The sequence below is a fragment of the Trematomus bernacchii genome, unplaced genomic scaffold (genome assembly GCF_902827165.1).
Source record: "Trematomus bernacchii unplaced genomic scaffold, fTreBer1.1, whole genome shotgun sequence".
Taxonomy (NCBI): Eukaryota; Metazoa; Chordata; class Actinopteri; order Perciformes; family Nototheniidae; genus Trematomus; species Trematomus bernacchii.
In genome coordinates, this window is record NW_022987589.1 from 12,501 (window position 1) to 24,809 (window position 12,309).

Consider the following 12,309-nt stretch of genomic DNA (forward strand, 5'->3'; position numbering starts at 1 on the left):
TCCTCTCTCACCTGTCCCCTCTCACCTGTCCTCCTCTCTCACCTGTCCCTCTCTCACCTGTCCCCTCTCACCTGTCCTCCTCTCTCACCTGTCCTCTCTCACCTGTCCTCTCTCACCTGTCCTCCTCTCTCACCAGTCCTCTCTCACCTGTCCTCCTCTCTCACCTGTCCTCTCTGACCTGGCCTCCTCTCTCTGTGCTGATTGGCTCTCCTCTCGTCCAATCAGAGCCAGCTGCTGGAGTCGGCCCTCAGGATGTTTACAGGCCACGCCCCCCTGACCTCTGACCTCGCAGCCTCAGGTCAGCCCACCTGTCTGCAGGTGACTCACCTGGACTCTGCAGGTATATTTAGATTGTCCCTAACCATAAAATACCAAATATCTTTCAAGAAATTCAAAAGAGTTATTTTATTCGTCTTCCTGCTTTATTTCTTCTCTCTCTCAGAAAACATCCTTAGCAACCAGCAGCAGATCTCCACGGCAACCAGAGCTGCAGCATCCTCCCTGGAGACGGTCGCTACGGCAACACCTGGCCGTGACCAACGACCAGAGCAGACCAGGTGAGGGGGCGGGGTTAATAATATATTAATAAAGCACCTGTCAGTCTCTCAGTCCTCCGTCTCACATCTAAACTCTTCTTCAGACCGGATCCCAGAGGTCCTCCCAGGGTTCACCTGCACTCCTCGTCCTATGAGAGCGTTCGGGCGGTGAGGAGAGCGAATGAGACGCTGAGGGAGATGAGCCGCCTGAAGACGGAGACGAAGACGCTGCTGAGGGTGAGACTCAGAGGACAGAATCAGCATATTAGTACCGTATTGACCCGAATATAAGACAGAGTTTTTTCCTAGAAAGAAATCTGAAAAAGGGAGTCGTCTTATATTCGGGGTCTAGACTTTTCGTTGTAATTACACAGTCACACCACCAGATGGCGCCACACGAGTGTTCCTCCAAGAGAGACACCGTCTTAACCTGTTTTTCCCGTATTTTTCCTGAAACTGTGTCTCAGGGCTTCTTAAAATGTAATAAACTATTAATGTGTCATACTCACTTAACGGGAAGAAACTCAGCTAACTGACGATACCAACCATTTTTACCAAAACACAAGTCTCACAAGAAGCTAAATGAGCCCTGAGCGAAAAAATGCTAACGCACTTAGCACAGAACTCTAGGGCTGCGTCTCAGGTCGGTTATTTTCATTTCCTCGCTCGTCAGTCCTCGGTCTCACCGGAAGTTGATTTGTCTGCACCATCTTGAGTAGCGTCCCATGGCGCTTATTTCTGCCGGAGGAGCGAGGATCGAGGAGCGATAATGGAGGAGCTATAACCGAGGAACCACCAGACCATCCTTCGATGAAATCCTCAGACACTCGCCCCGCCCCCTTACTGTGTATCGCTCACTGATTGGACGATGCAGTGCATGCACTGATCTGATGCTTCTTGACATGAGAGCAGAGTTTCCCAGCGGAGTGGAGAAAACACATGAAACTCACGGGACTCACTCCTCAGTTTATACACCATAGTCCAGCACAGGTCAAAAGGTCACAGAGACTTTTCCTGGCCTCAAGTGAGAAACAGGACTTGTTTCTGAAAAAGAAACCTAGTCTAACCCTCAGCTTTTTAAGCAGATTAATGACCTGAAGTTTAAAAGAGAGACAGTCATCAAGCCAGATACCAAGGTATTTGTAACAGGTAACCACTTCGAGTACTTGTCCTTGCATAGTAACAATATCTAAAACAGGCTCTGGTGTCTTTTTAGCTTTTGAAAAGAGCATTACCTTGGTTTTCTCAACATTTAAAAAAAGCTTTAGCTCAGAGAGCTGAGTCTGAATAATGTTAAAAACAGCCTGTAATTTAACACCAGCCTCCTTAATGGAGGGACATGCACAGTACATCACGGTGTCATCCGCATAGAAATGTAAAGTAGCTTCATCCACATTTTCACCTAAACTATTGATGTAGATGGAGAATAAAAGTGGACCTAAAACAGAACCTTGAGGAACACCATTAGCAATGTTTAACCACTCAGAAGACAGCCCATCAAAATGAACACATTGGGACCTTTCAGAGAGGTAGTTGCGATGATCGACGGTAGGGCTGTGCGATTATGGCAAAAATCATAATCACGATTATTTGGGTTAATAATTGATATCACGATTATTAAATACGATTATTCATTGACTTTGAAAAAATCCATTTATTGAACTTTAAAACAAAAACAAATAATAATTTGAACAGTATCTTTTTAACTGTTGATTACACTGAGCGTATAATTCAACTGAAAAACCAATACAAAAATAAATAAAATAAATGATACATTTATATTTACATTTAAATAAATAATATCAAAATAATAAATACCAATAAACAAGATCAACAAATATTTTGGAGCGCACTTCCACAAGCTACTAAACATATATAAATATGATAAATACAAATACATGAGACCAAAATTAATTAGATCAAATATGTTGCAGTGCACTGCAAAGCAAAATAATTGTTTTTTTCGATTATGTTGTTTTCGTAATTGTGGCAGGCCAAAATTGTAATTGCGATTAAAATACGATTAATTGCACAGCCCTAATCGACGGTATCAAACGCTTTGGAAAGGTCAATAAATAGAGCTGCACAACTCTGCTTATTATCTAAAATACTTGTAATGTCATTCACCACTTTCATTGTGGCAGTGATGGTGCTATGTTGCTTTCTGAAGCCTGACTGATGTTTAGACAGGATGTCATTTTTACATAAAAACTCCTTTACCTGTTCACTCACTAGGCGTTCAAGAACCTTAGCCAGAACTGACAATTTAGAGATTGGCCTATAATTATTTAAAATAGTTGCTTCCCCTCCTTTTAGTAGAGGCAGGACATCAGCTGACTTTCATACTTTAGGAATTGCATTTGTGCTGAGGGAGAGGTTAAAAAGAGAAGTGAGAGGTGGAGCAATAAAATCTGCAGCTATCTTTAAAAAGAAAGGTTCCACGTTGTCCGGGCCAGCCGGTTTCTTAGGATCTAACTTAGATAAAGCTTCATGAACAACATTTACAGTAAAAGGAGTAAAACTGAAAGGGTTTTCCAGACCACATTGTTCAGAGTCACGGACTGTGGTGTTCACAGAAGCAGAGTTAGTCACAGAATCAAACCGAGAGCCACAGGACACAAAATGCTTATTAAAACAATTGAACATAGTGGCCCTGTCCGATATAGAGCCAGATGCTGTGGTAAGGCACGGAGGTAGCTCATTACGGATCTCACCGGTGGATATCGATTTTATGGCTTTCCAACATTTCCTAGGATTATTTAGGTTTTCTGTAGTAACTGACAAATAGTACTTCGACTTAGCACTTTTGACATGTGAAGTGAAGCTTCAGTAAATGTGTACTAACAGAGGCGGGGGTGTTTGTGAAAATAACGGGGACAGAGCTGCTGTCAGACATCAGCTGTGCGGCTTCATCACAAACGGACGTCGCTTCACGTGACGCTCCGGAGGAAAGGACGTCCCATTGCTCTTAAAACTCATTTCCCTGCTTCTCGTGGTTTCCTTGCGTCTCTCCATGCTTCCCTGGTGGGAGAGACGCAGGGAAACGACGCAAGTGAGGGACGCAAGGAATCCATTTAATCGACCTGAGATGCAGCCTCTGTATAAATACTTTATTACTTATCGTAACTGCACAAACAATCCATAGGTTAATCCAATGTGTCTGTCACTTTGAACAAATTATTGATAATCCATAATTCAATTTTTATGTAAAAGACTGACTTTTCACATTAGCTGCTAATGGTAGCCACCAGAGTGTATGACAGCTTCCTGTTTTGGGTATTCTGGCTACGCATCACTCTCACTCCTTATTTGGTAACGGTTGGTGTGTATGTGGAACCTCCCCTCGATTCTATTGGCTCTAGCGGTTAAAAAGAGATGTCAATCATCAAAATCGAGCAAGGGGGGCCAGAGATAGGTCAAATCCACCCAAATGACCCCAGAAGTGTTTTTTTTTTCTATATCTCTCTAAAAAGGTCAAATGTCACTTGTTTTGCATCAATCTTGATACAGGGTACTTATTATATGTTATAGTTTGGATTCCTAAAGCTTTTAGTCTACCATCCCATCATTCAAGGGTGGTTTTCACTATAAGTAATGTGGTTTGTTTTTTGGACGGACACTATAATTTACATTTTTTTACTATGTAAAATCTGAATTTACTTTAAAATAAAAACATCTATATTGATTCTGACTCTTCTACATACAACTCACAGGTTTATCATTGCTTTGAGAAAAAAGATGATTAATTTAGCCCTTTTAGAAGTGAAGTTATAGTAATTTGTTCTGGGAATGTCATTTTCGAGCCTGAGACCTGAAAAACAGGCTCAGGGCTCAACAGGTTAAAGTAACAGTACAACAGGAGAGAGAGCGACGGAGAGACACAGAGACCAACTCCAACACAGTGGATCCAAAGTAGGCGAGTTAATAAACAAGAGGCGAAGTTATAATGACCATTTTAAGATTATGATGAACAACGAAGTCATCAAACAACTGTCGAGCAGCAAAGAAACATGGAGTTACTGAGAGTAACGTTAGAAGATGGCGAGCCCAAAAAGACCAGTCAGAGAAAAGCTTTCCACAAAGACTTGGTCTTCAAAAAGGTATTTTTCCAAAAATGAGTCTTGAAAAAGAGGGTCGTCTTATATTCGGGTCAAACTGAAGCTCTTTATTAAACCTTCCCGTCCTGCAGCAGCCAGAAGACTCTCTGAAAACCAGTACACCTGGACCAGACCAGCACCAGGACCAGCAGACTCAGACCCTCCAACCTGAGGACCAGAACCAACAGAACCCAGACCCTTTACAGTTCTGCCAGCCCCGGGCCAGACTCTCCCGGTCCAAGTCCCATCAATCCATGTCCAATGGAAGCACTCTCCAACAAGTCCAGTCCCATCAAGGTCTTTTTAAACCAACCCAGTCCCAACAAAACCACCTACAGTCCTCACAAACCCAGGCCAGACACTCCCAGTCCCACCATACCCAGTCCCATCATACCCAGTCCCATCATACCCAGTCCAATCAAAGTCCTTCTCAACAAGTCCAGTCCCAAGAAAAAACAACTCTACCAAACCAGTTACCGTCCCATCAGTCCTCCCATCAGCCCCAGTCCTCCCATCAGTCCTCCCATCAGCCCCAGTCCTCCCATCAGCCCCAGTCCACCCATCAGTCCACCCATCAGCCCTCCCATCAGCCCCAGCCCTCCCATCAGCCCCAGTCCTCCCATCAGCCCCAGTCCACCCATCAGTCCACCCATCAGCCCTCCCATCAGCCCCAGCCCTCCCATCAGCCCCAGCCCTCCCATCAGCCCCAGTCCACCCATCAGTCCACCCATCAGCCCTCCCATCAGCCCCAGCCCTCCCATCAGCCCCAGTCCTCCCATCAGCCCCAGTCCACCCATCAGTCCACCCATCAGCCCTCCCATCAGCCCCAGCCCTCCCATCAGCCCCAGTCCTCCCATCAGCCCCAGTCCACCCATCAGCCCTCCCATCAGTCCACCCATCAGCCCTCCCATCAGCCCCAGTCCTCCCATCAGTCCTCCCATCAGCCCCAGTCCTCCCATCAGCCCCAGTCCTCCCATCAGCCCCTCCCAGTCTGGAAGAGGCGGGTCCAGTCCCCGTTAGAGGAGGCGGGTCTGGTTCTGCGTCAGGTCCGCAGACAGAAGAAGAATCTGGAGGAGAACCTTGAAGCTCTGCTGAGAACCAGAACCGGAGAAGTTCTGCACGACCAGCTGGAGGCGCTGGCTGCTAACAGGTAGCTAATGCTAATGCTAACTCTGCATGGTGAATAAGTGAGGAAGCTAACATGTAGCTAATGCTAACTCTGTGTTTGCAGAGACTCGACGCAGGAAGTCCGCATCAAGAAGACGGTGGACGCCTGGATCAACTCGCTGACCCGAGACATCCAGGTACGCTACACCTGCACACCTGTACACCTGGAGCCTACCTTACCCACGATACAACACTAACTTCTTCTTCTTCATCTGAACCTGGAGCCTACATTACCCACAATGCAATGCTCTCTTCTTCTCTCCAGGCCGAGATGTACTCAGAAGAAGCTGCGATGACATCACAGCAGCAGGTTGCAGGTAGCTCCGCCCCCACAGGTAGGGCGAGGCCAGTGAGCGCGCTCAAAGGAACAGGAAGTCAGCCTGCAGGGGGGAGAGTGAGAACAGGAAGTCAGGCGGCGGGGACAGAAAGCAGAGCGCGGGGGGCGGAGCCTGATGCTTCCTCAGGTGAGGCGTACCTGAGCCGTCTGTACGGCAGGGCGGCTTACGAGGGTCAGAGGCGGAGCCTGAAGAAAAGCCCCTACCTGCGCCTCAGCTCACCTGCCCCCCCGCCCAGCAGGAAGCCCCGCCCCCGGCTGCTGGAGACCGTCACAGGTGAGACTCACCTGCGTTATATATCGTCTTACGATGTCTTTATTAAGGGATCAGAAATATATTATTATTACCTGCAGGTGTGAAGGTGAAGTCCTGTAAGACTCAGACCTGTTTGGCTCCGCCCCTCACGCCAGCAACTGGACGACCTCATGACATCATCATCAGCCCCTCCCTCCTGACCTCAGGTGACCTCACACTGACCCCCGTCGCCATGGCAATCCCTCTAGGTCAGTACACTCAGGATAAGGAGTCTGAAAGACTACATTATCCACAAACCCCTCTGGGACTGAGACTTTTATAGCATTTTAAATATAGTTATTATTTCAAGCTTTTTTAAAGTATTTTAGATTTTATTTTGAAGGGTTTTTTAAAGAGTTGGGTGGAGTGGTGGGGGAAGCCCCTAGACAGACCTGGTAAGCCCAAACGTGTAGTGCGGGTGAACTGGGAACGTCTGGAGGTGTCCCAAGTCCAGGAGGCCTTCAACTCATCCCTGTGGAGTCTGGGGACATTGAACCAGAGTGGGCGGTGTTCAAAGCCTCTATTGCCGAAGCCACGGCGGGGAGCTGTGGTCTCAAGGTCTTAGGTGCCTCAAGGTATCCCTCGAACTTCCTGGTGAACACCAGTGGTCAGGGAAGCCGTCCGACTGAAGGGGGAGGCCTTCAGGGATACGTTATCCTGGGGGAGACATGTTATCCTGGGGGAGTCCCGAGGCAGTTGCAAGGTACCGACAGGCCGAAGGATAGCAGCCTCAGCCGTGGCCGAGGCAAAGCAGTGGTGTGGGAGAAGTTCGGAGAAGGACTTGAGGGACTGTCATGGTTGAAACGTCTCATCAACATTGCATGGAAGTCGGAAACAGCACCGAAGGAGTGGCAGACCGGGGTTGTGGTTCCCCTTTTCAAAAAGGGGGATCAGAGGGTGTGTGCCAATTACAGAGGCATCACACTACTCAGCCTCCCCGGGAAAATGTACTCTAAGGTACTGGAAAGGAGGGTCCGGCCGATAGTCGAACTTCAGATTGAGGAGGAACAATGCGGATTCCGTCCTGGTCGTGGAACGACGGATCAGCTTTTTACTCTCGCAAGGATCCTGGAGGGGGCCTGGGAGTACGCTTATCTGGTCTACATGTGTTTTGTAGACTTGGAGAAGGCGTATGACCGGGTTCCCAGGGAGTTACTGTGGGAGGTGCTGCAGGAGTATGGGGTGAGGGGGTCTCTACTCAGGGTCATCCAATCTCTTTACTCCCAAAGCGAGAGCTGTGTCCGCGTCTTCGGCAGTAAGTCGGACCCATTTCCGGTGAGGGTTGGCCTCCGCCAGGGCTGCGTTGTGTCACCAATCCTGTTTGTGATATTCATGGACAGGATTTCAAGTCGTGGGGGAGGGGGTCTGCAGTTCGGTGGGTTCTCAGCAGGAAACCGATGGACTGTCCTCTCCAAGTAGGGAATCAGTCCTTACCCCAAGTGAAGGAGTTAAAGTATCTCGGGGTCTTGTTCTCGAGTGAGGGAACAATGGAGCGTGAGATGGACCGGAGAATCGGAGCAGCGGGAGCGGTACTGCAGTCACTTTACCGCACCGTTGTGATGAAGAGAGCTGAGCCAGAAGGCAAAGCTCCCCCCCAGATCTGGAGCCCTAGGCGACCGCCTATGTCGCCTATGCCAAAAATTGGCCCTGCCAGTACATACAGTGGCAATGTCTCAAGATTTAGCAAAAAATACACCTTTATTGAAAATACAGTAACACAAATACTACAAATCCACATCACAAACAATCAAAATTGAAAAAGGGTCGCCACTTATTATTATTTTAATAAAAAAATAAAAAGTAAAACAAATATTTTATTTTTGTTATTTTTTGGGTACCTGGCTGGCGCCCCCTAGCAGCGGCGCGCATATTTCAGCAGCGGCGCTGCGCCGCCACTATTTGTATATAGGGGAAACACTGATATCTCTACCCAGGACCAGGTGGAGGGATCATATCTCTATCTAGGACCAGGTGGAGGGATTATATCTCTACCTAGGACCAGGTGGAGGGATTATATCTCTACCTAGGACCAGGTGGAGGGATCATATCTCTATCTAGGACCAGGTGGAGGGATCATATCTCTATCTTGGACCAGGTGGAGGGATCATATCTCTATCTAGGACCAGGTGGAGGGATCATATCTCTACCCAGGACCAGGTGGAGGGATTATATCTCTACCCAGGACCAGGTGGAGGGATCATATCTCTACCCAGGACCAGGTGGAGGGATCATATCTCTACCTAGGCCTAGGACCAGGTGGAGGGATTATATCTCTACCCAGGACCAGGTGGAGGGATCATATCTCTACCCAGGACCAGGTGGAGGGATCATATCTCTACCCAGGACCAGGTGGAGGGATCATATCTCTATCTAGGACCAGGTGGAGGGATTATATCTCTACCTAGGACCAGGTGGAGGGATTATATCTCTACCCAGGACCAGGTGGAGGGATCATATCTCTACCCAGGACCAGGTGGAGGGATCATATCTCTGCCTAGGACCAGGTAGAGGGATTATATCTCTTCTCTGGCCTTGGAGCTCCTTGAATCCCCCAGTCAGAGCTGGTTGAAAGGAAAGGGATGTTTGGTGGAACTGCTACCTCCACGACCCGACCACGGATAAGTGGGAGAAGATGGATGGATGGGTTTTTAAAAGTATTTCATATTTTATTTTGAAGGACGTCGCAGGATGGACTCTTCTTCCAGGCGTGTCCCTGAGAGTCAACAGGAAGTGACATCACCACCCAGAGCTCCTCCCCGAGAGGTTGCCGTAGGTGACGGAGTGCCTGAGCTGCAGGTGGAGGAGCCGCCGTCTACAGCTGAAGCTCCTCCTCTTCCTCCGTCTACAGCTGAAGCTCCTCCTGTTCCTCCGTCTACAGGTGAAGCTCCTCCTCTTCCTCCGTCTACAGGTGAAGCCCCTCCTCTTCCTCCTCCTGCTGAAACCTCAGAAGAAGAGGAGGAGGAGGAAGACATATTTCCTGGAACTCACTTCCTGTCTGTCGCTGACGTCGTCCAGGTAAACAACTTCTTCTTCTTCAGTTTGTGTGATTCATTTATAAACCATATGAAGTTAACCCTCCCTCTCTCCCCCCTGTGTGCAGCCGGAGGAGGGGAGTGCAGTGGGAGAGGAGGTCCTGCAGCTGGAGGGAGGCGCCCCCCCCCCCTTCGGACCAGTACCAGGGTCCAGTGTTCCCCCCAGAGCCTCTCCCCTCCCTCCCCCCCCAGGAAGAAGCCTCTCTACTGGGTCTACGGCTGCAGAGTGACGGGCTGGAGCAGCACCTGGTGGAGTGGTGAGGAGCACATCTTAAATATAAATAATTAAAGATATATATATATACAGTATATTTATTATTGTTTAAGTTATTAATATAACTCTGTTTGTATGTTTTAATATGTTTTAATATCTGTGTGTCAGGGTGGAGCAGCAGCTGATGTCCAGGATGATCTCAGAGATGTACCGCCCCCCTCTCACTGACCCCGCCTACAACCTACCCACCGACCAATCAGAGTGCGAGGAGCAGAGCTTCACCTCAGACACTGGTGAGCAGACGCACCAATCACAGCAGAGCTCTGCATGTTCCTGCCCCCTCGTTGGTCCAACGTTTCTTATCATCGTGTGTGTGTGTGTGTGTATCAGGTCTACAGCTGTGTGTGGTCTCTGGTGTCTCCGTGGACTCGGTTCTGGTCCGACAACTGGTCACTGAGGTTCTGAGCGAGCAGATCGCCCTCCTGCTGGGGGAGAGAGACCCAGGGGAACCAGAACCAGAAACAAGACCAGAACCAGGAGCCGGTCCAGAACCCTGTCAGCAGGTACAGAACCTGGTCCAGGATGAGTGGTCTGGTGTATAGTCTGATGTTTGTCAGTGTTATTGTGTAACCTGTGTTCTCTGCAGGACTCCAGACCCCCTCTGGTTCTGACCCCTGCTCCGACCCCCCCGCTAAGCCCCGCCCCTTCCAGCAGAGAGACTCCACCTCTGGCCACGCCCCCTCCCTCTGAACCAACCAGCATCCTGAGCCAAGAGTCCCCTCAGCCAATCATAGCGCCAGGTCAGAGTCTGCTGAGTGAAGTATTGACTCGTTAACTAGAGAGGTTTAAAGTATTTACATGTACCTGCAGCTAGTTCAACTAGTTATATCACTGGTTAGATTAACCTGCTCATACTCAACATGTACCAGCAGCTAGTTAAACTAGTTTTATCACTGGTTAGATTAACCTGCTCATACTCAACATGTACCAGCAGCTAGTTAAACTAGTTATATCACTGGTTAGATGAACCTGCTCATACTCAACATGTACCAGCAGCTAGTTAAACTAGTTATATCACTGGTTAGATTAACCTGCTCATATTCAACATGTACCAGCAGCTAGTTAAACTAGTTATATCACTGGTTAGATTAACCTGCTCATACTCAACATGTACCACTAGCTAGTTAAACTAGTTATATCACTGGTTAGATTAACCTGCTCATACTCAACATGTACCTGCAGCTAGTTAAACTAGTTATATCACTGGTTAGATTAACCTGCTCATATTCAACATGTACCAGCAGCTAGTTAAACTAGTTATATCACTGGTTAGATTAACCTGCTCATACTCAACATGTACCAGCAGCTAGTTAAACTAGTTATATCACTGGTTAGATTAACCTGCTCATACTCAACATGTACCAGCAGCTAGTTAAACTAGTTATATCACTGGTTAGATTAACCTGCTCATACTCAACATGTACCAGCAGCTAGTTAAACTAATTATATCACTGGTTAGATTAACCTGCTCATACTCAACATGTACCAGCAGCTAGTTCAACTAGTTATATCACTGGTTAGATTAACCTGCTCATACTCAACATGTACCAGCAGCTAGTTAAACTAATTATATCACTGGTTAGATTAACCTGCTCATACTCAACATGTACCAGCAGCTAGTTAAACTAGTTATCTCACTTGTTAGATGAACCTGCTCATACTCAACATGTACCAGCAGCTAGTTAAACTAGTTATCTCACTGGTTAGATTAACCTGCTCATACTCAACATGTACCTGCAGCTAGTTAAACTAGTTATCTCAGTGGTTAGATTAACCTGCTCATACTCAACATGTACCAGCAGCTAGTTCAACTAGTTATATCACTGGTTAGATTAACCTGCTCATACTCAACATGTACCAGCAGCTAGTTAAACTAGTTATCTCACTGGTTAGATTAACCTGCTTATACTCAACATGTACCAGCAGCCAGTTAAAGTGAGAGCAGTGTTTCTGATTGGTTCTCTGTCTGTGACCTCAGAGCCTGTAGCCACGCCCCCTTCCAGCCCAGAGCCCGCCCCCTCGGTAGGAAGTCCTGAAGCCCCGCCCCCTCCCGCCTGCGAAGATGCTGAGCTGCCATTGGACGAGGAGAGAGCCGAGGAGACACACCCACATCTGTACGATCTCTGTATGAAAACAAATATTCCAGGTGCATTGTGGGAAATGTAGTTTCTGGTGTTTCTGACTCCTCTCTCCTCCTGCAGGGAGTCAGAAGCAGCAGGGGAGGAGCCTCCTCTCTCCCCCCCCTCCTCTCCCCACCTGTAGCTCCTCCCCCGCATGTAGCTCCTCCCCCACATGTAGCTCCGCCCCCTCCAGCTGCTCCTCAGTGACTGAAGCAGCGCTGAGACACATCTCAGAGGGGGAGCTGCTGCTGAGCCCCAACAACAGAACAGGTAACAGCTCACCTTTACCTGAAGAGAGATACCTTTACCTGAAGAGAGACACCTTTACCTGAAGAGACACCTTTACCTGACAGAGACACATTTACCTGACAGAGACACCTTTACCTGAAGAGAGACATTTACCTGACAGAGACACCTTTACCTGAAGAGAGACATCTTTACCTGACAGAGACAC

At 47.9% G+C, this 12,309-nt stretch overlaps 1 protein-coding gene across 1 annotated transcript in view; it reads left to right on the forward strand.

Moving 5' to 3' along the window:
* kiaa0586 (KIAA0586 ortholog) overlaps positions 1-12,097 on the forward strand; it is a 16,243-nt gene extending 4,146 nt beyond the window's left edge. The window contains exons 8-21 of the mRNA XM_034129004.1: positions 226-340; positions 443-557; positions 641-773; positions 4,726-5,783; positions 5,865-5,937; positions 6,066-6,411; positions 6,489-6,638; positions 9,107-9,444; positions 9,530-9,690; positions 9,844-9,968; positions 10,066-10,238; positions 10,322-10,475; positions 11,714-11,849; positions 11,937-12,097. Of these exons, the coding sequence (XP_033984895.1) occupies positions 226-340; positions 443-557; positions 641-773; positions 4,726-5,783; positions 5,865-5,937; positions 6,066-6,411; positions 6,489-6,638; positions 9,107-9,444; positions 9,530-9,690; positions 9,844-9,968; positions 10,066-10,238; positions 10,322-10,475; positions 11,714-11,849; positions 11,937-11,997 (3,138 nt within the window). The 3' untranslated portion in view covers positions 11,998-12,097. The remainder of the gene's footprint in view (positions 1-225; positions 341-442; positions 558-640; positions 774-4,725; positions 5,784-5,864; positions 5,938-6,065; positions 6,412-6,488; positions 6,639-9,106; positions 9,445-9,529; positions 9,691-9,843; positions 9,969-10,065; positions 10,239-10,321; positions 10,476-11,713; positions 11,850-11,936) is intronic.
* Positions 12,098-12,309: the final 212 nt, after the last annotated feature.